General features: G+C 41.2%; 1 protein-coding gene across 2 annotated transcripts; it reads right to left on the bottom strand.

Annotated features, from left to right (window-relative positions):
- Positions 1-27,491, bottom strand: LOC125904510 (enhancer of mRNA-decapping protein 3-like). Of its 2 annotated transcripts, XM_049601963.1 has the most exons (7): positions 27,431-27,491; positions 25,979-26,150; positions 23,496-23,692; positions 14,077-14,439; positions 4,818-4,971; positions 2,841-3,058; positions 3-2,450 (listed from the first exon to the last, which is right to left on the bottom strand). In XM_049601963.1, the coding sequence occupies exons 2-7, from the start codon at positions 26,140-26,142 to the stop codon at positions 2,116-2,118; spliced, it is 1,431 nt and encodes a 476-aa protein (XP_049457920.1). In that variant the 5' UTR covers positions 26,143-26,150; positions 27,431-27,491; the 3' UTR covers positions 3-2,115. The 2 variants fall into 2 exon arrangements, with proteins under 2 accessions (XP_049457931.1, XP_049457920.1); XM_049601974.1 differs by lacking the exons at positions 23,496-23,692; positions 27,431-27,491 and having other exon boundaries at positions 1-2,450; positions 25,979-26,144.
- Positions 27,492-27,696: the final 205 nt, after the last annotated feature.

Below are 27,696 nucleotides of genomic sequence, written 5' to 3'. Positions count from 1 at the left end.
TCAGTTTATACACTGTTTATTTATTTATTCATTTACATACAAAGGAGCACCCACTGGCAGCACCAGTGTCTTGTCATAAGATCCAGGCTGGATGTTTATCAATGACTTTTTTTTTTTTTTTTTTTTTTGCAGTCTCAAATGTTTTGCCTACATTTTGAACATGTTTTTAGATCACATTCTCCACAGGCTGTATTTACCAGGCTTGCTTACTTAGTGCTCTCATCAGAAGCTTTATAGAAATAACCAAGGTGGCTAGCAATAACTTAAGTCAAAATCTCAAGTAAAAAATATTTAAGACTTTACAAAGTTGACTACACTCTAGAAAAATGTGAGATACAAACCCATCAGTACTAAATTCATCTTGTTTTGTATTGTTCATGTCTTCCTTTTTTCCCCTCACATTAATATCAAGATGAGACTCTTCCCCAATCAAACTTACAGGGAATGTTTTTAAGCATGATTAATTGCAGCGTTTCATCTAGTCTAGAAAAAGAAAAGTAGTTCTGACAACGGACAGGAAAAGAGGCTACAATGACATTTCTTATTTAGAACCTTGTAGTAGCACCAAGAGATTACGCTTAATCTCCTCTGCCCTTCTCTTTGTACACCTGGTTCTGGACAGTTTCAAGCAAAGTTCTCAGGAGATTACAAAAAGTGCAATTCTCATATTTCTCGAGGAGCTGTCATGATTCTTTGTTCTTGATTCTTTTCTATTATTTTTAACAGAACAGCCATGGCTACTGCTTCAAAAAGATTTTTCACCCCTCTGTCACACATTAGGTTCAGAGACTGCAGTTTGCTTAAGTGCATTAAATGATTCATTAAATTCAAAGTGTAGAGGTCAGTTAAGTGAGAACACTGCAAAGCCTATCAATCTGTCATTTATAAATTATGATTACATTTTTTTGGCTCACAGGTTTTAACTTGAAATATTATATATATTTCTTGCAATTGAAAAAGAAAATCATGACATGAGGGCTTGATCGCTCTTAAAAAAAGCTACCAGCATAATTTCAAAAGTGCATAGCTGCTAGTCTAAATATAAGGCTGTTTTCCTCTTACTTGTAACACTAAGGTTTTAACAGATCAGTGTGCTGACCAAAAGAGAGGAAGTGGTTATTTCACTGAAGGTGGCTGAATCTGATGTCTTAAAAATGGAAAATGTTTAATAATTGGGTTTTGCTGCACCTAACTAGCTATAATCCCTGGAGATTAACCTGGTCCAAGATGTTTTTTGGTCCTTGGAATGTGTGCGTCAAAATCCTGTCTGGTCTGCAAAACCTGAGAAATACAGAAAATGAATCCTCAGGAGTGCCTGCTGCTACATCTTTTCATTTTCAGTGTCAGTGGTTATAAACTCAAGACACCCAACAGCGCAGAAAGAGTGCTATCAGATGTAATGTAAATTCAAATATAAAGTTTTTCCATTTCTCAATCATTGTTCCTGAGATGTATTCCAAAAATAAATACAAATAATACAAATATAGATTCTGTGTAACACCACCCCTTTTCAGTGGAACATGCTACAACCATTAATAGAAAAAAACACACCCATTTAAGTGAGTACAAAATTCAAATAAATTGAAAGACAATGGACATGGACATCAGCTGTAGGCCAGATGAGTGGCAGATTCAGGTTGGCAGACAGCTTTAGGCTGAACTGTGTATAAGGGTCACAGGGTCAGGACCAGACTGCACATGCAATCTAAAGGAGGAAACAGGAACTGTGTCTGTGCTGTTCTGACTGGTCACAGGATCAGAGGTCACAGATAGACTCACAGTGGTCAGCATTTTGTAAACATATTCACATCGTCACAGAGCCCTTATCAAAACACACCAAAGAACAGGAAACCTTTCCCTCTCAAAAACAAGAGGTGTCGCACGCAACTTGTGGCAACCCCCGGGAGTTTCCAGCAGGGTAAGAGGAAAGACCCGCACTGTGTGCTTTCAGACGTGTCATGAAGTTGTTTACACTTTGTAACAAAATATTTACATCATACAGTTGGTCTTTAGCTATAGCCACATACACAATGGCACTTTTACCCACTGTGGAAAAGCAAAACATTCCCTCCTATTGTCCATTTGTAACTAAGTGCATTGTCAGTGAGACCTCTGTTATGCTGTGTGCAGAGGAATGACAAATTTACACCCAAAGGGTGAGTGGTAGCGGATTCCAACTTCCTGGAAAACCAGCTTAGGGATGCCAATGTCACAGAGGTAGACCCTGCTCTCCGTCTCAGTTAAAGGTAGTGGAAGGCCCAAAGACAGAGTCCACTTCGCCTCCACAGTCGGAGGCTGACCGCTGACTGCGGGATCGATACTTAGGACTGGAGCCCGGTTCTGGTTGGCCCAGTCGGCGGCTGATTGGTACCAGGTCTGCTCCCTCAGCAGTGGGTTCTCGTGGCAATCCAGGCAGTTGATGACGAGGTCGACTGGGCTCACAGGCAGGTCTGAGGCAGAGGAGGAGAAAGGGACATAATGTTGGTGGATGCAGGGTTTTAAAGGTGCCTCAGAAAACCATGAGAAATACATTTTTTGGTGCACTAAAAAAGGTAACCCTCTAAAACAATCTTTACTGTTAATCTAAAGGAATTTTAAATGTGAGGAGTCATGAATGGTGCTGCTCCACTAGAGGGCAATATTTATCTGTGCTGGACTGTTGCAACAGGACACCATGAACTAATCCTGTAACAGACACTCTGAATCATGTTTACATTTATCACCATCACTTTGGACACAGATCTGCCCATACACCTAGCATGGTCCTTTCCATGAGTGTCACTAAATCCTGAGTAGACAGGGATTTAATCATCTGAATGCTCTCTGTTGGTGTTTTCTACCTTTGATGCTGGCCACTTGCTTGCTGCTGGTCCTGCTGTAGAGCTGGACCTCATTGGTGACCGACTCCTGCATCTTGACAAAATTGGGCAGGAAAAGGATAACCTCCACTTCATGGTTGGCCAAGTGTCTACCACAGCTGATGCCCTGGGCTCCCTGGATGTGGGGCCCGCACAGAATGACCACAGTTGGCCTCTGGTGGACATTTTTTGGGGTGAGTCTGAGGACATGCAAGAGATAACAAAGAGATTACTCCACAAACAAACACAACTGATGTAAGTGTTCGTAAGTTAAACAATAAAGATGTCATCAAACAAACTGCATCATATCCAGCATGCCAGCTGGCTGATATCCAAGTGTAGCCCAGTCTCAATCAAGGACAACATAAGATATGGTTCTTTAAGGACACCAGGAAGCCATCTATCCTGCCAGTGTACACAAGACGTGTTGTTCAGAGCTTGTCATGCAATTTCAACTCACACTGTGATTCAATCACTTTAAAACACACAAGGAGCAATCACAGCATCTACCTACACTGATGGTAAATACATTCCATTCACGTTTACACTTATATGAACTGACAAACATTAACAACAATAATAAAGCTAGAGCTGGTAAAAAGTAAAGAACCTGCATGTTCAACAAGCCCTCGGCAGTGTGGTATGTTTACTGATGTTTGCATTTTAAAACTTATACTGGCTACTTATTTTCCTCCCAAAATCTTCATGTCCTATAACATCATCACCTACTTTTGTACAACTGGGATTATTAATCTGTTTTATTATTAGAAACATGGTTTAGGTTAAGGTTTAGGTTTAGAGGTTCAGTAGAACACATAAAAAGCTGCACATTTCTATCAGATTGATTGGAACCCATGCTATTTACTATCGCACGGGCGGCACAGCGATGCAGTGGTTAGCATTGTCACTTCACAGCAAGAAAGTGCTGGGTTCACTCGGCCAGCTGGGGTCTTTCTCCATCCACAGTCCAAAGATATGCAGGTTATGTTAACTCGGACTTTTAATTGCTGTGAGAGTGTAAATGTGAGTGTGAATGGTGGTCTGTCTTTGTGTGTCAGCCCTGCGATAGTCTGGTGACATGTCCAGGGTGTACCCCACCCCTTGCCCAATGTCAGCTGGGATCAGGAAAAAAAAAATCTTGTGTAGCTGAGCACCTATCTACATAGCTGTCCTACATATCCTACATACCATGGTAGCTACCATTAGTTGTTTTGTTTTGGTTTTTTTTTTTACTACTGAACATACAAACAAGAAAGAAGCATTGAACATCTGAAGTTGGACTGAGTGCTTGCATATGTTTACACCTTTTGAGTGTGAATTAAATGACTTGTATGACAGGGAATAGGGAAATAGTGGAACACCATTGTAGTGTCAGTGGGCTTGATATTACAGTACAAAGTTACACTTGATCTGAGCTCACAGTAGTCCCAGTGTAAACTTGAGACACTCAAATATTAGAGTGCCAAATTGATAAAAAGATCTGAGACAGTAAACCTGTTTGTTATATGAGCTTGCGTGCCGAGGTTCTTTGATTTAAATAAGACTACACCGCTCATGAAGGTACACAATACCAAACAGGGCTACTTCAGGCTATTATGCAGTGTGACTGCTCGCTGTAGTGCTATCCTGAGAAAATAAACCCTGAGGAGAAGGTCAAGGTTAACACGACATAACGTATGTAGAAACATTGTAGTAAAGATGATTGCCATGGTAACTGGAAAACAGAACATGAAAACAAAAAGTTGGACAGACCTGCTCTAATGATTGTATAACTATTCAGACAGGGATGTTTGGCATATTGGCGAACATTCTTCTTCTAATTATACACATGACAGCAGCTCTGTGTGCACAACAGATGAGAAGCAGTGTACGCCAGGAACTGACTAACTTCATTCTTTTACACACTTACCAGGCATTACGCTGCACCTTTACACCAGAGCCCAGAGCAGTATTGTTTACCTGTTTGGTCCACCCAGCAGAGTGAGAGCCATCTGACTGGAACAAACGCCGACCGTCTCCAGCCTGCGCTCGAGAGACAGGCCCCAGTGCTCTGCGGCTGCTAGTAGGCGCTTATGAAGCTCATAGGGCACGCTGGGAACCACCAGGCCTGAATCTGCAGAGAGAAAACATGAGGTGAGAGGGGTAGCGGGTTCGTGTTGCTCGATACGTTCTCATGTCTGTAGTAACATAATGTAGACCATGTCAGGATGGATTAGTAGTTAAGGAAAACAGCTTCCTGTTCTTGCAAACATCTGCCCTCATGAAGCGTCGCTAGGCAAAACACGAGGCACAAAATAGAATTTCTCAACTAACAATAAACTCTGTCATTAACATTCCTCCATTGGTATCAAAGTCATGTCAAGCGCCATGCCAAAAACAGGCCTTGCCTTTAAAAACAATTTATGTAATGTTGCTAATGTTATACACAGTGGGAGTTAGTAGTGGGAGACATTTTGTTTGATTTAATCTATACCTAAAACAATGAAAGACAGAGCAGCATATATCACATTTAGGGAAATTGGAGGGAATACACCTAATTTGACCAAAATTAACTGAAATAATTTAATATTCAGTAGTATATTTGTACTCTTACATTCCTGCATCCACTGGAATGGTCTGACGTGTCATATTTCTAAATTGGACCTGCCTTTAACACATCTTTGTAAGCACTATGTCGGTTTTCAATTTATCTCCACCTGAGCACCCTGAAAAACAACAACTGGAGTAGAAGTGAAACCCAGAAACCTGACCTCTAAGATAACGACAAACGCTGGTCTACAGATAAACACAGAGGAACCCATTCCCCAGGGAAAAAGCCCTTCCTCCTCCTCATGACCTGATCTCGTTCCCATCACGGAAGATTCTCCATTTCCTCTCCTGTTTGTCACTGCTGTCTGTGGCAACAAAGGGAAGATTGGCAGCCTTTACAAAACATGACAAACATGAGGCAGCCAGAGTGAGACGCCTATTCCCCGCAGGCTCTGAGTTCACACGCACCAGCACATGGTTTCTGACCAATCCCCAATCCTGAGCTGTGGGATGGGGCTGCACTGGGCTGGACCCCCCACATGGGCTGCTGTCTCAGTCAAAACATACTGCAGGTTGGCGTGACAAAAAAGGGACAAACATCACACATAAATATATGTGCACACCTGCACCTGTATCCCAACAGCTCATGGTGAGAGATCGGGGAGAGCTAAACATGGGGGAAGCATGATAGTGACTGAGCTGTAAAAATTCATGGACTGTAGTTTATTATTTGCAGTTTCTGTATTAGAACATTTTATGTCCACATTATATGGCAAAAGTAATTGCCAGTCACTGTATTTTCCCAATAAACATCAAAATGTCCTTAAAACTCTTTTTAGTGAGCATCCTTTTCTTAAAAAAAACACTATAAAAAAATAAGGCTTTAACTATTTGAAATAGCCTCATATCTTGATGCTTGATTAAGATCTAATGCATTTTTTGAGGTTGTTGCAGCCTGTTTTCGCAGGGTCTCTTTATTGTTGGCTGCCCAACAGTCTCTTTGGGTGCTGCTGGACACAATGGTCACAATTATCCCAAAAATGTAAATTCAACACATCTTACTGTGTTACCATGAGGCATGATAAATCATATATCGTCCCATTCCTATTCTGTATTGAACTTTGTATAGTATTTCAAGGAATGCACAGCCTTTGGTGCGGCACTCGTCAATACTTAATAAAAACACTGTCAAAACTCTGTATTTCCAAGGCAACAGAGTCAGTGCACCTTCAGTTTCAACAATTTCCCCCTTTTCACATTAGGGGCCAATTTAAGATGTTGTCTGTGAGCGTAAACAAATGGTACCATGAATAGAACCATGTGCACGTCCGCATGACCGCAGCTCTCTGTGTGTTGCGGTAAGTATGCCCAAGCCTTGATGTCTGGTTTTACGAATTGTGCAAAAGTTTACCTTTTGTATGAAACCCTGATCAAATATCTCATGACTACATGTGGATTGGATGTCTTTAAAAACATCTCCACTTATTACCACTATCACATTAAGCTTGTTTTTTAGTAACCATCTTTCTTTTGAGAAAAATGCCCTAATCCATATGTCTTGTCACATGAAGTCATCTTAAACTGTCAGAATTGTTCTCCTCTGTGTATTTCTTGAACTACTGTATTACAGAACTAAAGTGTGTGGGGACCTTTAAAGAGCCTGTGCTAATCCCTAGCTGTCTATTGCCCATGGCACATTAGAAGGGTAATGAAAGTCAAGCTGGGGGAACTGCAAGGCTCAGGATCCCTTTGATAAATAAAGCTGCTGGGAGGCAGTTAAGTCCTTAATGGCCTCCTACAGATTTCTGGCCTGGTGGCTGAGAACTTTGTGGCCTCGTTGGCGTGCACAAATTCGCATTGACACACGCGCATGCTAGCACACACCTCATCCTACAGCGCCCTCGCAACGGGCTGATGTACAAACACATATACGCCCACAACTTTTCACTGTGGCATGCAACATGGACAGAGTGACACACACACACCCTCATACACAAGATAATTACACATAAACACAGAGACTTATGCCGTGCCTGAACCAAATTCTTGCTTATCTTTAGGTTGGCCCTGCTCCCCTCCCACCATTCTTTTATTGATACCGCACAAAGACTGCCAATAGGTTTATGTGGGCTACAGAAATCTGGAACATGCCAATCCTCACGTGAGCGATAAGCACAGGAAAGTCAACTGCTTCTTGTCATGCAAACTGCTGGCTCGAGTGCCAAGCTCAGAGGAAGTGGTAGTTGTACTAGTATGCGCTAATTGCTTTTCAAGCATCCCACCAGGTGCACTTCTTAATAACTCTCTTGCTGAAGTCGCCGCTACCAAAATACACATACGCACGCACACACACACGCTATCTCCTCCTCCCTAACATTCTCACTCACATGCAATGATTTATGCACAAACACACACACACTCACTCTCGATGTGGTGCGAAAACAAAACTCAACGGGCAACTAGCTAAACCGGGTAGCCATGAGTATGCAGCGGCACTAAAATAAACTGAGCTGGAAGCAATCCTTCAAGCATGACAAGGGAACTGACGGGACTGAAAGCAATACACGCTGGCTGGATGCGGGCCATGTGTGACTAAGGCTGCTGCTGGGTTAGGGAGGGTTAGACGAGGCTGTTACATTCCTCCCTGCTGCACTGCAAGAGTTGAACGATGTTGACCTGCACTCTGAGGAGGTAGCAGGATGGGGCACTGGTTCATTGGGGCACAGAAAAGAAGCTTAATGCAGTAATCTGCGATATTCCTTTTTACTGTTTGGTCATATTTTTGGTGCCAACAGCTCGTTGGTGGGGCCTACTGCTCACTTATCAATCAAACCACGTCATGTAGTGCATTTAATTGGATTTTCCGTTAGAGACAGCAGTAACTCTACACCCTTTTCTGTGGCAGACTGAAGACACATCTGTTTAGACTGGATCTAAAGGTTCACAAATAATAATCTCAATAATAATCATTAATAATCTCATTCTGTATTTAAATGTAGCAGTTCACACTTAAGCATATGCACATTTATTGTAAGGCACTGAGGATAAAAGCATACACTAAATATTTCTAACTAGGGATGTGCATGACTAATTGAGAAGGGGATTAAATGTTGCTACCCTCGCTAGTTGGCACAACAAATACTGGTTGGTTAAACTTATTATTAAAATTATTATTATTTTATGTGATTGCTTTCACCCAAACAAAAATTATCATGAGTGTAATTATCACTCATGATTCCTAAAGATTTTTTTCTCCTATAGAATACTGTTTTCAGTAAATGATATTTAGGATAATGAGCAATGTTCATAATGCACGATGCAAACTGCTACACATTTCAACATTTAAAATACAATCTGGTTATTGAAAAACATAATTTACAACTTTAAATGGCTTTTATAGGATGCACAATATTTTTTTCCCCAGACATTTAACCTTGTACATTCAGTTACATGGAATTTTGACTATTTTCTGGATGTTTTCTTACTTTTAGATGAGTCAACTAGTCTTAGTTTAGACTTCCGTTTTAACATCAGGGAAATAAGTCATTTGGAACATCCCTAAAGCGGCCTTCACATGATAAGAACAACGCGCTTTGCTCACCGCCAGGTGCGGCGCAGCGGCACGGACAAAGTTCAAATAATTTCAACTCTGAGCGCAGCGCTCGGGCGTAAAATCCGAGCGGTGCGCGACACCAAGGGTAGCGGTGCTGCTTTGTCAGGCGTTGCCGCCCTCTCCATAGACAAACAATGGGACAGCCAGCGCAAAGCGGATTTACAGCTGATCATGTGTAGAGGCCTTAACTGTAACTAATTGTTGGGGGGGCACGGTGGTGTGGTGGTTAGCACTGTCGCCTCACAGCAAGAGGGTTGCTGGTTCGATCCCGGGTGTGGGAGCCCTTCTGTGTGGAGTTTGCATGTTCTCCCCGTGTCAGCGTGGGTTCTCTCCGGGCACTCCAGCTTCCTCCCACAGTCCAAAGACATGCAGGTTGGGGACTAGGTTAACTGATAACTCTAAATTGTCTGTAGGTGTGAATGTGAGTGTGAATGGTTGTTTGTCTCTATGTGTCAGCCCTGCGATAGTCTGGCAACCTGTCCAGGGTGTACCCTGCCTCCCGCCTGATGTCAGCTGGGATAGGCTGCAGCCCCCCCGCGACCCTCAAGAGGATGAAGCGGTTAGAAGATCAATGAATGTAATATAATGTAAAGTTGCAAATCATGAAGTAGGGTAGCAGGGTAGGGTGACATTTCAGGTCATCGTAAGGTGAAACAAACAAACAAAAAAAAATCCTGCATACTGTTGATCATTTACACTAATTTCATTTGCAACCTTTCTATCCTTAGACGTAAAGGTAGGTAAGGTAGGTGTCAGGTAAAATTCATATGAATTTGAATAATAATTTAGAGATTCTTTCTAGGGATGGGTCACGATTTTCGAATTTCGAATAGTTTTATTTTTGAAAAATCGATTTTTAATGGGACTATTACTATTCTCCATCTTATTTCCCCCCTTTATTTGACATTATTCAAAAAATTTTCAAATAGTTGCCACGATTTTTGAATAGTGTTTTTGCTTGTGCTGCCCATCCCTAATTCTTTCACAGAGTTTAAGATCCCACACACCTGTAGATAATACTTTCTGAAGTTTAAGAACTTTGTAGTAAGTGAGGCCTCCATCAGGTAATATTCATATAAAGGTATGTGGATAAAATTGTCAACACTGCAACCTTCTCTTTACATGACAGCATTCAGTTTCAGGAGAAGGTCATGATACACACATTCACCTTCACATCTATCCCAAGGTCAGATAAGTTCAAAGAGTTTGTCATGACACACATTTCTTTTGCATCCCGATTCCTCCAAAGTGATACAGCTTAAGTAAATAAATCAAAGAAAACTAGGAAAACCAGCTGACAGTTGGCTTGCTTGCAATTTGTGTTGCAGCCGCACTTGTTTGCACTGAAGAGGTTTCACTGCACAGCTGGAGTCAATCACACCACAGGAAAGCAAAACAATAGCAAAACTACACTTACATGGACTGCAACCTTTACAGTTGACAATAGCCTATGGAAACGGGTCTGTCAAACACCCATGCCGTTTAGCTATGGCAACGCTAACACACAGGCAGGCATTTTGTTTTTCTTTCTCTATGCTTGTATTGTTGATTTATCTGTTTACTGGCAAAGATTCCAGGTCAAGAGCACTGCGGTTTGTTCCTGCTTCAGAGGTGCTGTTTATGTAAGGCTGTACGGCGGCATGCTAATTACAGAGTACAGAAGATGGGGATTATGATGACAGCCCTGGGAAGCAGATCTGCCTGCACGTTAAGAAAAGGAGGCTCTGCTTGGCAGCTGTCTGCTGAATGGTAGACAGCAGCTCCCTGCTGAGCTGCTCTGTGTCACCACAATCAGATAGACAGTCTGGGATAGAAATGCTGGAAACACCATCACTGCTAATACCGGGCTGTCACCCACAAAGCCTGGTTCCAGTCATCCTAGTCCTATTATTGTTCAAGACAATGGAGATGCTGCATATAGAAGCTTGGATGCTGAACTGAGGGAGAGAAATAACTTAGAAGGGTATGTGGAGCAGCCAAGGACAGGGCCTTTATTGGCTTACAACAGGGCCGATACATGCTTGCTTCCCTAACTTATTCCACATCAGCCCTGTAAACTACCTTATCGTGTGACCAGACAAAGGTGGCGTTTAATCCCTCTAGTTGTAGTATAACACATAAACTTGCACCATACAACTCAGCCCTTTCTCCAAAACCACCCACCCTCCACCCTCTCACTGCTCCAGGGCTTGTGTTAGCATGCCATTTACTTATCTTATGTCTGCATTAACCAGTTATGTAACACACGGGTTCCTAGAGCTAATCATCTCTGTGGGACCATTGCAGGGGAGTGTGGGGAGTCAAAAGTCATAATAAACAGTAACCAGGAGGATGTGGTTCCAGTCAGGCTGCCCCAAGGTGACCTTTCTCCGGCCAATGCATCCACTGAGACCCCCTTTTATGGTTCATGTTGTTTTTCTCATTGTGTTCAACAGAATGAGACATTACAGCACATTCCTCAGCGAGAGCTTCTCAGTGCTGTGCTCAGGAGAAAGTGTAAAAAAGTCAACTTTTGGCAGGAGCTGTATTGTCCAAACAGGGTTATTATATTAACAGATGGTACTCCTGGTCAAAGATTAAACACAGTGGGGAAAAAAAGACTCCTTCCAAAACAAACACATGCTCACTGATAAAATGTCTACAAAAACGTGTATGTGAGGCTGCCAAAGTGGCTCCATAAAACCCCAAGGCCTGCTCTAACCAGCCCCTGAATACTCATTTTCTTCTCTAATATCCAGTTTATAAAACTTCATTTGACAAAACAAGACACGTTTTGTTTGTTTTTGAAAATGTAAATCTATAAAATCAAGTCAAAAATACGTGGATTTGTCAAAAAATAAAAAATAAAAATAAAAAGGCAAAGTGATTTTCTGTAACAGCTGGGATCTGTATTTATTTTAGCAAACATGACTCACACCAGAAAAAATGGTGCATTTGTAAGGAACTATTTTCTTCAGTGGATTTAGTGCCCCAGTGAGTATTTGAAACAGAAGGACAGTGTATCATGTTGTTCATGGTCACCCAGGAGTGGCTCAGTAATGTGTTTTTTGTTTCTTAATCACATTGGAGGTTTGAGGCACAGAGGAATAAGCTGCTGGCTCTGGCTGCACACACAATACTTTGTTTTTGTAACAGATACTGATCTATTTCTTGGAATTTTTTTTCACGGACTAGAAGCCCCAGTTCTTCGTGGGTCATGTCAGGATCAGCTACAGAATTTCTGAGGCAAGTTGAACATGGGTGTTTAAGCTGAAAGCTGGTTTCACAGGATTCAACAACTGTCTTTGTAACAATATTTGTAGAACTGTCTGTTCTACAAATATTGTGACTGACAACACTACATTGAAGAATCTAGAGTAACACAGGGTGCCATAAGTACAGTACAGGCCAAAAGTTTGGACACACCTTCTCATTCAATGCGTTTTCTTTATTTTCATGACTATTTACATTGTAGATTCTCACTGAAGGCACCAAAACTATGAATAAACACATGTGGAGTTATGTACTTAACAAAAAATGGTGAAATAACTGAAAACATGTTTTATATTCTAGTTTCTTCAAAATAGCCACCCTTTGCTCTGATTACTGCTTTGCACACTCTTGGCATTCTCTCCATGAGCTTCAAGAGGTAGTCACCTGAAATGGTTTTCCAACAGTCTTGAAGGAGTTCCCAGAGGTGTTTAGCACTTGTTGGCCCCTTTGCCTTCACTCTGCGGTCCAGCTCACCCCAAACCATCTCGATTGGGTTCAGGTCCGGTGACTGTGGAGGCCAGGTCATCTGCCGCAGCACTCCATCACTCTCCTTCTTGGTCAAATAGCCCTTACACAGCCTGGAGGTGTGTTTGGGGTCATTGTCCTGTTGAAAAATAAATGATCGTCCAACTAAACGCAAACCGGATGGGATGGCATGTCGCTGCAGGATGCTGTGGTAGCCATGCTGGTTCAGTGTGCCTTCAATTTTGAATAAATCCCCAACAGTGTCACCAGCAAAACACCCCACACCATCACACCTCCTCCTCCATGCTTCACAGTGGGAACCAGGCATGTGGAATCCATCCGTTCACCTTTTCTGCGTCTCACAAAGACACGGCGGTTGGAACCAAAGATCTCAAATTTGGACTCATCAGACCAAAGCACAGATTTCCACTGGTCTAATGTCCATTCCTTGTGTTTCTTGGCCCAAACAAATCTCTTCTGCTTGTTGCCTCTCCTTAGCAGTGGTTTCCTAGCAGCTATTTGACCATGAAGGCCTGATTCACGCAGTCTCCTCTTAACAGTTGTTCTAGAGATGGGTCTGCTGCTAGAACTCTGTGTGGCATTCATCTGGTCTCTGATCTGAGCTGCTGTTAACTTGTGATTTCTGAGGCTGGTGACTCGGATGAACTTATCCTCAGAAGCAGAGGTGACTCTTGGTCTTCCTTTCCTGGGTAGGTCCTCATGTGTGCCAGTTTCGTTGTAGCGCTTGATGGTTTTTGCGACTCCACTTGGGGACACATTTAAAGTTTTTGCAATTTTCCGGACTGACTGACCTTCATTTCTTAAAGTAATGATGGCCACTCGTTTTTCTTTAGTTAGCTGATTGGTTCTTGCCATAATATGAATTTTAACAGTTGTCCAATAGGGCTGTCGGCTGTGTATTAACCTGACTTCTGCACAACACAACTGATGGTCCCAACCCCATTAGTAAAGCAAGAAATTCCACTAATTAACCCTGATAAGGCACACCTGTGAAGTGGAAACCATTTCAGGTGACTACCTCTTGAAGCTCATGGAGAGAATGCCAAGAGTGTGCAAAGCAGTAATCAGAGCAAAGGGTGGCTATTTTGAAGAAACTAGAATATAAAACATGTTTTCAGTTATTTCACCTTTTTTTGTTAAGTACACAACTCCACATGTGTTCATTCATAGTTTTGATGCCTTCAGTGAGAATCTACAATGTAAATAGTCATGAAAATAAAGAAAACGCATTGAATGAGAAGGTGTGTCCAAACTTTTGGCCTGTACTGTACACAAATGAAGCCCTAACTCTAGTGTATTTATGTGTGCTGTATGAGTATGCACGTGTTTTGTCCTCACCAGTACAGTACTCTTTGCCCCGATGCTGTGGCACTGTTATCTGTCGGTATATGACAGGCTTCACTTCCAAAATATTCTCATCATGTCGATAAGACAGGGACTTCTGTTCACCCTGTGTGCTCTGATGCTGTGCCCTGTTGCTGTGGCCGTCGATCCCATCAATCTGGGAGAAGACAGCGGCTTTGTCGAACAGAGCCAAGTTTCCCTCAAAGTCGAAGTCTGCATCCATGTTTTCATCGGTCCCGCCTCCAAAGCACTCGTCATCCTTTGTCCTCATCAGCCCTCCGGCACCTCCATTCCTCACGCTGTTTTTCTTAAGTGTGGCCTGTGTGGCTCCTCTGCTGTTAGATGGGGCTGTAGGGGCTGGAGAACACAGAGACACTAAGATGTCAGCAAAAAGACATGTGAGGCTGTGTTTGATAGATATTTCAGTCATCAACTTGCACCTATGCCAAACTTGTAGACTTTCTGAATTATCATCATCATTATTATTATTATTATTATTATTATTTATTATTATTATTATAATAATTATTATTATTATTATTATAATATTAATTATATAATTATTAATAATAATAATTAAATATTATTTATTATTATTATTATTATTATTATTATAATTCACCTGGATTACATTCAGGGTACTTTGGTGGTAAGAAACATCACATTAATTAGCAGGTAGACATCCAAGTTTTCACATCTGAATTGGCATGCAGTGACTGCTTATTGCACTGATGCTCTAAAAGAATAAATTAATTGAGAAATGTATTTATTCATAGTAATTTATTGTTAAAAAATCAATTTAGATGGATTTATTTCAGAATTCTGCTTTATTTCACTTTTTAGGAAAATAAAGGTTTTATCAAATTACATTATTGCACATTTATTTCTGTTCATTCAAATGTATATACTGGATATACTGGAATTTACACACACTGGATGTAGCAACCTAAAATTTCACCAGTGAATCACAACTTCAGTTGTATCTACAACCAGCAGTTCACCTTCAACCAATGATACTGAAGATTAAGCCTGACCTGTAGATATTATATGAACATATAAACATGGAAAAATGGTATTAATGTAGTTGTAAGCAGATGAATGTTATTTGTCAACAGCTATAACTCCTCCTTTGGGCACACATGGGTGGAGACTGGTGCTGAAACAGATAATTAATGGCAATATAGCAAAACACATAATATCAAATATGCCTTTATAGGAGATGTTATAATTGCTGACAAATACTGTGCATAAATAAGTACTCAAAAATGTCTTTATAGCTGCGTTCAACTATGCTATAGTTACAAACCATTCATTAAATGCTTGTATCCTGCTTATCAATGCTAAAAATGGACAGTCGTACAACATTTCCAATATATCCCTGAGTTCAATTTGTATTTGTGAGTAAACACTGACACCTTACAGCAAAAGCACACAAAGTATTTACATGGAAGAGGTGACAGCAGCTCACAGGCAGAAACAGTGTTCCCATCAAAATGTTAGTTTAATCATGTGGAAATATCCCAACAACAGTGTGATAAATGCAAGCTAACATACAATTCAGACAGCTATATAAGCACTTAATTCATAACATACAACTTTGGTACAGGTCGCTCGGACTAAATTTTATAAGATGAGGGTCCAAACAGAGCAGCAGGCTTTGCTCTGGGCTACCACGGGCCTATCTTGGTTTTAATCCAAACCCAAAATGCACAAATCACCCAGAAATCCTCTCATATCTCAACTTTGCTCACATCCTAGTTGGTGAAAATACATCTGTACATCATCGCGTATTAATGACAGTACATCATCGTGTTGTAAATGCTGTAATCCACACACAATAAGATCCTGCACTCGGCTGTTTCAAATTCTGGCTACATGATAGCAACTCCTTTTATCTTGTGTAACTCTGACTGCAAACTTTTCTTAACCTGTCTCAGAAAGTTACTATAACTCGCCGAGAAAAAAAACACTGTGCATTTTACACACAAAACATGCAATGGCCAACTGAGCCACTCTCAATTAAGTTTACATACATGTATGTGCAAACAAAAAAAACTAAATGAACAGAGAACAAAAAAAAAAAAAAGAAAAGAAAAACTGGAAAAACCTGGCCTTCAACCCCAACCATGCCGAGCTCTCACGCTAACCAGGAGACAGAGAGGCACAGTCTCACGCTACTGTCACTGTGACAGCTAAGGTACTTTGGACTCTCTCACGCAAGACAGTGGGAGGCTCAGTCATAGTATACTGGTATTGATACAAAGCCACTAACCAACTAAAAGCTAATTTGAGACCTGCCTAAATATCACAATACGGTCTTACAACACCCACTACAGACAGCACTGAGTTTTTTTCTTCCAAAATATGAAGTCATATTAATGTGCCCGATTTCCCTCTAATCACAGACAAGAGCACTACTTGGTATTCATAAGTACATTTCAAATTAGGATCCATTATAAGTAGCAAGAAAAACATTACTGAGACTGGTCCAACAAGTTGGGGAGAAGGTTGGTGGGTTTGTGTGTTCACTTCACCTGTGTGAACAGAGATAAAAGCTACCGCGCTTATTAGCACAAGCCAACAATGTCTTTATTTACAAGGAAGTGTTTTGTCATGGTACGAATCAAAAATCTGAATGAACTGGGCAGAGCTCCAAGGCAAACAGGCTAATGAATAACAAGTGAAGAGACAGACAGTGAACTTATTTTTCAGTTTAGACAAATTTACTACCACAAATTAGTACGACTACACAGGTCAGGAATATGTAAAACTGAAGTATGAGCCATGATGAAAGTGCACTATTAAAAAGAGAGTCTATAAGAGACTAGATATCAGCTTAGATCTTTGACAGTGTAATATTGGAAGTGATGTCTTTTTCTGGTTTTAAAGCTGCATTACTGTTCTAGCTGTTTTATTATTTGTCTTTACCCAATTAGTCATTATATATCATATATATATCCACATTACTAACGATTATTTATCAAAAATTTTATTGTGTAAATATTTGTGAAAGCACCAATAGTCAACCGTACAACAGCATTATATAGAAATATGATTTCTCGTTATCACCGTGCCCAATTTTTTAAGTGATCCCCCAGCTAGTTATCAAACATTTGATACTCAATTTCAATCACAGTTCCTAGCGTACTCAGTTTTTACAGATGTTACAGGCCTAGGAAATGCAATATTAAAGCTGTTTGTCACCAGAATCCTGTCATAAATACTGTTGATCAATACTATCAAGGAAGGATAAATTAGTTGGATATAAAGATAAACAGGAGACCGACAGTGTGTTAAATCTACAGGCCAAAGGGGGTAAAGGCATTCTAATGAAAGACTAAACAGACATCCAGCCATAACAACTTTGCGTGTGAGTAACATCCAGTCAAGAAAAGGAAGAGAGCTGGCGGAGATGGCGGTGAGAGAAAAGCAACAGTGCTAAGCACTGAGCTACCAACATTATAATAGGAAAACTTCTTGTGTCCAGTTTGAATGACTGAACCAGCTAAGGAAAATAATCTGCAACGTTCTTCACCGCCTCAGTAACTACAGCTGATGGGCCTGTGGGCAAGGCACTTAAAACACACAGGAGTTGCTGTGTGGTTACAGGTAGAAGTCCGTAATCACACTGGGAGGCTGTCAGTGCTAATGTGTGGAGTTGAAGCTAAACAAAACATGGATGCACAGCAAAGCCTCTCCAAGAGAGAGAAATCTGAAGCAGGGATTTATGGGAAAAACACTGAGCTGCACACAGTTTCACTCCATATACAGAGGTAGAGTGCTGGTTCTGGGAATAGTTTTCATGAGGGCAGAGTCCAGAGGTTCTCTTTTAAAATGCCCTTATAATGAGATCTGTTTGGACCTGATGGAATTCGACTCTGCATCATTCACAAAAGCAGTTCCTAAATTCCCATCCTACTCTCCCAGAAAGATAAATGGCAGATATTCAGAAACCATTTTTGGAATCCGGGATCTTGTATAAGCAATGGCCCACCCTGCTTTCCCTTTCTTTGTGGACAGGGGCTTCTTGGGAGCATGGCATTGCGTGTGAAAGGACCAGCCCTGCCCAAGCCACTCAGCACTTTGGCCCCATGCAATTTGGGCATTAGCTCCCTGGCCACCAGCCTGAGAGCTGGAGATTAAAATAAAAACTCAAAAGGTAAACATTGCTTCCACAATTGATATCGCTTTGGCCTTCCGAGCACACTGGGACAACATGGCTTCCTGTCGGGGAGGGGGGGCGGGTGGTTTCCTGTGCTGAGCAGGAGCGAGGGAGGGAGAGGAGACGTGGAGAGAGAGAGAGAGGACAGGAGGGCATAGAGGCACGAACGCCAGGCTTTGCATAACCTTCTCTTTAGGAACAGACACGGAGAGGGAGGGGGAATGTTTATTGATCTTAGTCACACACATATTGTAAAGAGGAACTTTGGTACAAGCCTTTAGCACGCTATGGGAATCTCAGGGGGGAGTCATAGCAAGACAGCTTTTGGTCCCATGCGCAGGCTTCTGATTAGGAACAAGTGACACACAGGGAGTAGGGATTGAGACTGAGTCAACGAGTTGTGAGTCTTGCTGACACAAAATGAAACATGCAGGCTACAATATGAACAAATTTATTTATTTGTATAACTGATTTTTCTTATCTCTGGGAAAAAAAAGACTTGCTTTCTTTTGTGCTAGCTTCATCTTCCATGCACAGGAAACGCACCAAGGCAGAGGTCATTTTTACAACCAGGCTGAGGAATATTACACAGTGTGCATTAGCCAATTCTATTGACCTCTGACTTCTCCATTGTTAAGTTATCCTGAGTGTGAAAGTGAACTGATTTAAGTTGATTCTGGCAGAGGCCACAGAGCTGTCCAAGCAGACTTCCTGCTGACTGCATGTTGATGAGAGGAAATGCTGTTTTTAGCCTTTATCTAATCAGGAAGGTTGAGTAACGCATTCTGATTTTTACGGCTACATATGCAACTTGGGACTTGGGAGCATGCAAGTGTGCATTTCTGTATCACTGTATGACTGAGACACGTGACAATAGAACTGCACCGACAAATAAGCATATTTTGTAGTTATTCTGACCTTTTATCAAATCAAAGTTTGGATATAAAAGGTGTTAATTTCACTTTAAAGGTATACTACACAGGAATGGTCGGTTACGGTTTGCAAACATGGCTGATGAAAGTGAAACTGAAAGCCAAGCCCAATTAACCCTCATTTTGGAGCAAGCTTTGTCCACTTGACGTGTCGCCTCGCTATATTTACATTGTTTTCTGCATTGTCTGCGATTTTCATAGCTACCTTTTTATAAAGTCCAACCCACACCTGCATGCCGTGCTCAGGCATGTCCCAAACATAGCTAAATGAGAAAAAAAAAATTTCTTCTACTGGCTCATAAGTGATAAGTGAGAGGGATTACTTCTATATGACTCCATACATTGTTTTTAGGAAGATCCTGCATAGTATACCTTTAACTAAATATCAGAAAAATATTGCTGCCATAACAGTAAAAACCATGATAAAACCAAAAGTTTTATAAAGGAGATATTTTTGTCAGTTACAATGTCAACATTTTAGAGGTTTCAGAACTGACCTAAAAGCGTGCACACGCAGCATAAAAGCCAATCTGGGCAGGAGCAGGGCGACGAAATATCAAGAGTGCTACATGACACAGCATATTATCTTTAAAAAAGAAAGCTATATATGACTCATAATACATTCTTAAATGACCGTAGACAAGACAGTTCCTTATCAACAGTGTTGGGTAAGGGTTACTTTAAAAGTAATCAAAATACGTTACTGCGTTACTTTTTAAGTAACCAGTTACTTTACTGCGTTACTCCCTGAGTAAAGTAACTCAATTACTTTAAAAGTACTTTGAATGTTACTCCCTGAGTAAAGTAACTCAAGCACTTTTAAAGTACTTTTGAGTATTTCCTACTGGGCAATGGACCACAGGGCGCTAAGCCTACAGTTTTTTGTCTCCAAAATTAAAGTTATGGACCACTTGCCCTTTACTGAGATCCAATTCTCCCATCACAGCTGTCACTTTGACCAGTAGAAACACAGAACAATCTGCTGCCGTAGACAACTGTATGACAACAACACCCCAGCATTTTTAATATTTTCTCTAGGGATGTTACCACACAGAGTAAAAGGGGGAAATGATGGTGTGAAACAGCAGAGGCACTTTGTCAATCCGCTGAGTTAACGTTACTGTCATTAGCATCAAGCTAGCAAACAATGGTACATCCTCACGGTCGGACATAAAGTAATAACATTAACAAATAGCAGGGGGACTTTTACTCACCACAACTGCAGAGGCTCCCAGCTTCATTTGAAACAAACTACATTACAGACGGGCCGTTATTTATTAATCCCTCTGTGTGTTTATATATTTACTTTTTATCCGCTCCGTTGTCTTTGTAAAGTTAACATATCGCACCGTCATTTCAAACTCAACACTTGTTTCAAATTAAAAGCGCCTTATAACCTCGGCTGAGAGAATCCCTCCATTTTCTAAATAGGCTTTTATTCTGAAACAGTTGTCAGAACTTCCTGTGGAAGATACAGTAGCTTGATAGTTTACGTATGGCGCTTCAAATGGAGCTCCTGCCATCTGCTGACGCTTTTAGGTGACTACAACAACATGTCGGCTGGCACATGAGCAGACACAGTTCTGGCAGTGACTCAAATAATAGTGAAAGTAATAAAAACAGGACAAGAAGAGCCCGATGACATCACACACACCGTGAAAGACGACCGGGGATAATTGGTGAGTACCAGTGTGTAGCGTGTACCAGGCATAATGCAAGTCCTGAGTCTGAAATATGTCTGTCAGCGAGTCCTACTCCATCTACTTAGACTCCACCGTAGGCAACGGCAGCATTTCTCCGACCGCATAGCAAGCCACAAGCTCCGTGGCTTCTTTCAGACTGATAGGTTTAATGTTATCTCCGTTATTAGACCCAAACGACAGCCGTTGCTGTTTCGGAGTTGAAGGACCAGCTTTCTCAAAGTAACAGAAGTAACTGATGTCTTGTTTGAAAATGTACTTAAGTATTTGATTACTCAAACAACAAACTAACACGTTAGGTTACTCGTTACTGCAAAAAGTAATCGAAGTACTCTAACGCGTTACCTTGTAACGCGTTATACCCAACTCTGCTTATCAACACTACAAATCATGGCACCACAAATAACTACAGAGTACTACCACAGAGTTGAATCAACCCGTCTCATAGAAAGTCTAGGCTCTAATATAAACAACAACATTAGCTTCACAATGGTATAATGTTTTGGCTAGGGCCACTGTGTTGCAAGACATTGCAAAATGTTCCTGTTGCTTTGTCTGCCCCATCCTTAGACTGATAGAGCAGGTGGTAACCTAAGAGTCAACAACATACAGTTAAACCTCACTTTACATTTACTCATTTACAATTCTAATCTCCAAAAAAATATTTTTTCCCCAAAGCCCAGCAGTGTCCAACACACATTCAGCCCCAGCTCCTTGTATATATTTGTTATAACTATCAGTGTATCCAAAGCCAGATATACCAAAAAATAATAATACATGAATACTGCTGCACTCAAGCAGCAGCCTTCAAGGCTGAAAAAATGAACCCAATTCTGCAGTTGATCGAATGGCCACTTAACGCTGGTTTAAAAACAGAGTAAATCCCAGTAGAACCCCGATGCTACACTGCCTGACTTAACAGCATAAATAAACATGTTTACAGCCTGGTACAAAATTGCTTTTGGTCTCTAGCTAATCTAAATATTTATGACAGCTGTATGGAGGCTGAATTTTTTTTTATAACTCACCCATTTACCTTTCCATTACATTTTAAGGTTATGCATATTTAAGGGCGAGGGCACTTGAGCGACAGGCTGTCTGTGGGGTATCTGCTGCAACACCCCACTGCTCGCTTCGCCACAGCTCCAATTTCTCATCCAAATATGGTCACTTCTCACTCCAAGCAATCAAAATAGCAACAGCCAAAATTTCAAACTTGAGGCATCAAAACAGCAGTCCACAAACAGGTGATGACCAATAGGTCATGTTAGCTCAGTCCATTACTTTTACAGTCTACGGATGCACTGGCTGGGACTTTCATTACCAGGAACACTACACTATATTCACTCTCATATGAGAAACATTTGTTAAAAGCTACAGTGTCTAATTGTTTAATAAAATTACTGAGCTGTAATTCAATGAAATAACATATTTGAGAACCACTTTAAAGATGGATTTCTTCAGAGGGAACTAAAGTGTTGAGAGAAGCACTGCAGTACTGCCGGTTAGGGCTACAACTAATGATTATTCCTATGGTTTATTAATCTGTCAGTTATTTTCTCAAATAATTGATTAGTTGATTGGTCTAAAAACTAATAAAATAAAGAAAAATGTCAAGCAGTGTCAATTAACTGTTGCAGCTGTACTGTTGATTTTGGTCTTATCATGAGATTCAGAATCATCACTCAATAAGTAGTATTGTTTTTGGTGAGTGAAAAGTTGTTTGCAAATTTGAACTTTTTAGCATCATCTGACATCTCAGAAATCATTTGACCTGCTGAGAAAACTGACTTCCTTCCTATTGTTGACGAGTAAACATCACAAGTCTGTTGAACAATCAAAAAGAGTGATGTTGAGTGACTCTGCATTTTCAGCCCATTTTCAGTCGCAACACTCTGGAAGATACAATAAGGGGTTGGCTAATATGTGACACTGCTGTGTGTCACATTTCCTCCCGTTGATGAACAATATCTATGTTCTGTTCCTCAACAGAGGCTTACTGTATAGCCATCGTGTGGTAAATTCCTGTCATGTAATACATGACTCCCAACACGAACTTTGCAACAATAGTTTTGTGAATTGAGAACTATGAAATGCAGCTTCACAATGAATTAGCAAAATCTTTAAATAAACTGGGCTTTCCTAACCTATGAAAGCCTGTGTCAAACTGTCTCAGCGTTCTAGAGCATTAGTAGAATAACCTGTCAATCTCCTAGTATTCCACTGCATGGTCATGCTCTCCTTTGACAGTGTTCACTTGTTTGTTTACCACCTGCAGTGTTAAGTGTCACAGGCTCAGTCGAAAAACCAGATTCTGTTATCTGCTGCATTTGTTGTAACAAACTGTATTGTTTACTCATTAGAAAAGCACAAAACATTGGTAACACAAAAGATGTCAAACAATTCAATCATGCAAGCTTAAGCTAAAAGGACTTCAACCCCATGAGACATTAGTTAAGTCTGATCCGATAATGAGAAATTGTTACGTGGCATTCTACAATGTCATTTATTGTTATGCATTATAAAACTCTAATGTCAGTTTCTTTAACTATGCTTTCTATTGAAGAAAATCAACTGTGATTGATGGGTGATTAAACTCAAAGTTAACCATCTACCTACCTCTGCGTAGGATGGTGATGGGAGCAGTGCTGGACTGAGAGCTGCTGCTTGTTACATGAGGTTGAGTGACTCTGTTACTCTGACCCTGGCGTCCTGACAGTATCACACTGGGTTCTGCTGCAGCTCCCTGACCAGAGCTGGGCTTGCTGACTGTATTCTGGATATTTAGGAACTTCAAATCCTTGATATCCATGGCACTAGAAGACAGAACAAATTATGAAACCTAATTAGAGTTCAAACTACAAGTTTACATCCATGTCTGTCCAGACTCATCTTAGCCACGACAGTTAACATTGCTTCAAATATGGATGTTGCTGCTTACAAATTCTAAAACATGGATACTTTACACACATCTTTAACCCAAATGCCCAGAGAATCTATACAATCAACACAGCTTAAAGGCGAACACCAAAGATTAGGGTCATCAATTTAGTGTCTGACCAAATGTCTTTCCCTCTATTTACTGAGTTATGACGTTGAGTAATGGCCAGAACATTATGATGCCACAGCAAAGTTGACCTTTGACCTTTTGGATATACACTGCTCAAAAAAATTAAGGGAACACTTAATCGTCAGTTAAGTCAGTTAAACTTTGGGGATATCAATCTGTCCATTAAAAAGCTCAAGTGATCAATTTCACCTGCTTTGGTGCAGGTGCAATGGAGAGGCAAAAGCAAGACATCCCCCAAAAAGGAATCTTTTTTCATGTGGTGGCCACAGACAGTTGCTGTCTCCTTATCCTTCCTGACTGATTCTTCTCTGGTTTTGTGTTCTGCTAGTGTCCTTGTCACTACTGGTAGCATGAGGTGATACCTGCAGCCCAATCATGCTGCACAGGTAGTCCAGCTCCTCCAGGGTGGTACATCCATACGCGTGGTGGCAAGAAGGATTGCTGTGTCTCCCAGCACAGTCTCAGGAGCATGGATGAGATACCATGAGACCAGCTGTTACACGAGGAGGGCTGGACAGGGCCGTAGGAAGGCATCACCCCAGCAGCAGGACCGGTATCTGCTCCTTTGTGTAAGGAGGAACAGAAAGAGCACTGCCAGAGCCCTACAAAATGACCTCCAGCAGGCTACTGGTGTGCATGTTTCTGACCAAACTGTCAGAAATAGGCTCCATGAGGGCACAACGTCCTCTAGTGGGATCTGTGCTCATAGCTCAGCACTGTGCTGCTTGACTGGCACCGACATTCACCAGAGAACCCCAGATTTGGCTGGTCCACCACTGGCGCCCTGTTCTCTTCACAGATGAGATTAGGTTCACACTGAGCACATGTGACAGGTGTGAAAGAGTCTGGAGATGCCAGGATGAATGTTATTCTGCCTGTAACATCATCCAGCATGACTAATTTGGTGGTGGGTCAGTGATGGTGTGGGGAGCCATAACCTTGGAGGGTCACACAGACCTCCATGTCATAGCAAACAGTATCCTGAATGCTGTACTGGGATGAAATCCTCAGCACAATTGTCAGACCATACGCTGGTACAGTGGGCCCTGGGTTCCTCCTGGTGCAGTTGGCCCTGGGTTCCTCCTGTTGCAGGACGATGCCCAGCCTCATGTGGTCAGAGTGTGTAGGCATTTTCTAGATGACGAGGGCACTGATGCCATTGACTGGCCCTCTTGTTCCCCTGACCTAAATCCAGTCGAGCACCTATGGGATGTTATGTACCGTTGCGTCTAACACTGCCAAGTACTGCTCACTGATGCCCTGATCCAGGTCTGGGAGGACATCCCCCAGGACACCATGTGCTGACTCATCAGGAGCATGCCCAGACATTATCGGAATTTTTTCAGTTTAAAATGTCATCACTTCATCATTTTATCCTTTGAGACATTTGTGTGAACTTTAAGTTTTGGCCAAAAATTTGTTTTGTGAGGTCATAGAGACCTTGACCTTTGACTACCAAAATCAAATCAGTTCATTGTTCATCTTGACATATTGTGTTCACAACTATGAGAAGAATGAGGTCACATTGACCTGGCTTCAACCACCAAAATCGAATCAGTTTATCCTTGATTTCAAGTGGATGTTTGAGCCAAAATTCAATAAACTTCCTTAATGAAATATTACTTTCACTAGAATAGGACGGGGGTCAACTCAAAAACATAATGCGTTGGGTAATAGTGGTTGAATGGCCAAAAGCACCGTCTTGTAATCATGAGAAATTGTTTGAAATTTTATGAATCTATCATGGATAAAAAATGATCATTTTAATGTAAGCCCTTTCCACCAAATGTCATTTAGACCTTCTAACAAGTTTTGACACTAAAAATATAATCTCCCAGGAGATGGTATTAATACACATGGCAGCATGCAGACATTAAGGTTTTTTATGGAAACTGTTGAGGGGGAGGATGAAATACAAACATCTGACTATTTGGAGAGCCTTCAACATTGGTTAGGTGAAGTAGTTAAATCTGTGCATTTCCAGTCAAGGAGCAATATAGGAAAATATTTCAGCATCCTTCATCTTTCTTACCTGAAAGTGACCTCGGGAAGATGACATCTGATCCCATTGTGATAGGGCTGTCTCAGTGAGATGGTCTGGCTGGCATGATCAACAGATGACACCTCTCCCTGGTAAACTCCCAACGCCAGCCCACAGTTGATAGACACAACACTACCCAACCAGTCAGCGGCCATTCTGTTCACTGTGGTTCAAAAACATAAAAAACAATAAATGATAATCAACCTTAAGTAGTTGAAACAGGTATTTTACATATATTTCACTTTCATTTCGGGGGGACTTTGACTTATTGGTGCTGAAGAAGAAAAACAATGGAGAAGAAATTGGTAATATACTGAATATATATATTGTGTTTCCTCCTCTGAACCCATACAAACATGCGGGTCCATCCTTTCTCCTTGCATTCTGCAGCCTTCCACTCATCCAGAGCAAGTCCTCTACGTTGTGCTGATATGTTTACATCAAGGGATATTCTGTATCATAGCAAACAAATGCAACCAAGCCTCTCAGCTAAAAAAAAACACCTCCAAAGCACACTCCCAGCCAGGCGTTTCCTGAGGAACACCTGGCGTTTTTAGCTGGGAAAAAAAACACTTTGATGGACACAGGACCATATACTCAGAACATTAAACCAGGTGCTTTTGGTGTCATGTACAACATCTTTCACCATTCAATGTCAATATAGCAGCTCCAGATTTCATCACCAGTGACATCACAGATTGGAGTTTTAGCACTCTACTTGTGAGATTTGGAAGAAAGTTGTTCATGTTTACACATATCTTTTGACGTTATTTCGTTGTCAAATTATACAAAGAACACTTTAAATGTAGACATTATACAAATTAATATGGTCTCCTGCTATACTTGGTCCACTAAAGGTTACAGCATGCAGCACCTGGTCTTAATTTATTGGTCCATGCTGCTCCCCTGTAATGTATGTGGGGCTAATTACTACCACCGGTGCAGAAATGGCGATTAAATGATACGTTAAGCTTGAACAGTAATAGTGACAGGACCTTACTAATTGACAGCTTAGTGTTATGGGGTGCTCGTGGTAGTAAAAACTGGTTCCTTAAATTTAAAGTTCTTCATTTATATTCCACTATGTAGCGTCGCCAAGCTTTGTGCACACATGAGCTAACAAACGTTATCGTTAATTTAAAAGTTTTTTCGCGTACTGCATGACCCTGCTTGAGGTAGAGTTGTGTACTAAGTACCTGGGGGAAATGAACCTAAAATAGCATCTATATGAGGGCAGTGTTCAGAGAAATATAGAAAGTCACAACAAATTTAGCTTAGCAACCAGTAAGCTGGGTATGCTAGCAGGGAAGCTAACATTAGCTTCGTCTTCGTCCGCCCTGTTTGTTTTTTGTCTAAGCGGACTGTAACTTTGTGACGGGTGCTTACTCCTTTTAAAAACCAAACCCGAGTACATTCAGTCGATAACATATTGATGTAGGCTACCTTGTCGATAAGTCTGTGGCGAGGTATCCTGAATGCCAAAGCTCCAGCTGTTGTTTGTGTCGTCTTCCGGGTTGATACGAACGTCACTTCCTTTATCTCCCACGTGGGTTTGTTGTGATTTTTTTTCTCTCTGAAGTTTCAAGCCGTGTGGTATAATATTCTGTAGTCTGACATGGATCATAAAATTCAGTCAGTGACTGACTTATATGATGGTCCTCAATGAGTTAGTGTGTGGGTAAATTAGTCTCTTTCAAATCAAGCAAACA

The sequence above is a fragment of the Epinephelus fuscoguttatus genome, linkage group LG2 (assembly GCF_011397635.1).
Source record: "Epinephelus fuscoguttatus linkage group LG2, E.fuscoguttatus.final_Chr_v1".
In the NCBI taxonomy this organism is placed as follows: domain Eukaryota; kingdom Metazoa; phylum Chordata; class Actinopteri; order Perciformes; family Serranidae; genus Epinephelus; species Epinephelus fuscoguttatus.
Note: the sequence above shows the minus strand (reverse complement) of the source record. Positions and strands in the feature narration are given on the sequence as shown.

What these genes read in the sequence shown, in the direction of transcription:
- LOC125904510 (XM_049601963.1), bottom strand. Translation starts at nt 26,142, where the DNA reads ATGGCCGCTGACTGGTTGGGTAGTGTTGTGTCTATCAACTGTGGGCTG. An exon ending in CATCACCATCCTACGCAGAG is followed by an intron (nt 14,440 to 23,495) that starts GTAGGTAGATGG and finishes TGTGTTCTCCAG; the next exon opens with CCCCTACAGCCCCATCTAAC. An exon ending in GCAAGTGGCCAGCATCAAAG is followed by an intron (nt 2,451 to 2,840) that starts GTAGAAAACACC and finishes CCTCTGCCTCAG; the next exon opens with ACCTGCCTGTGAGCCCAGTC.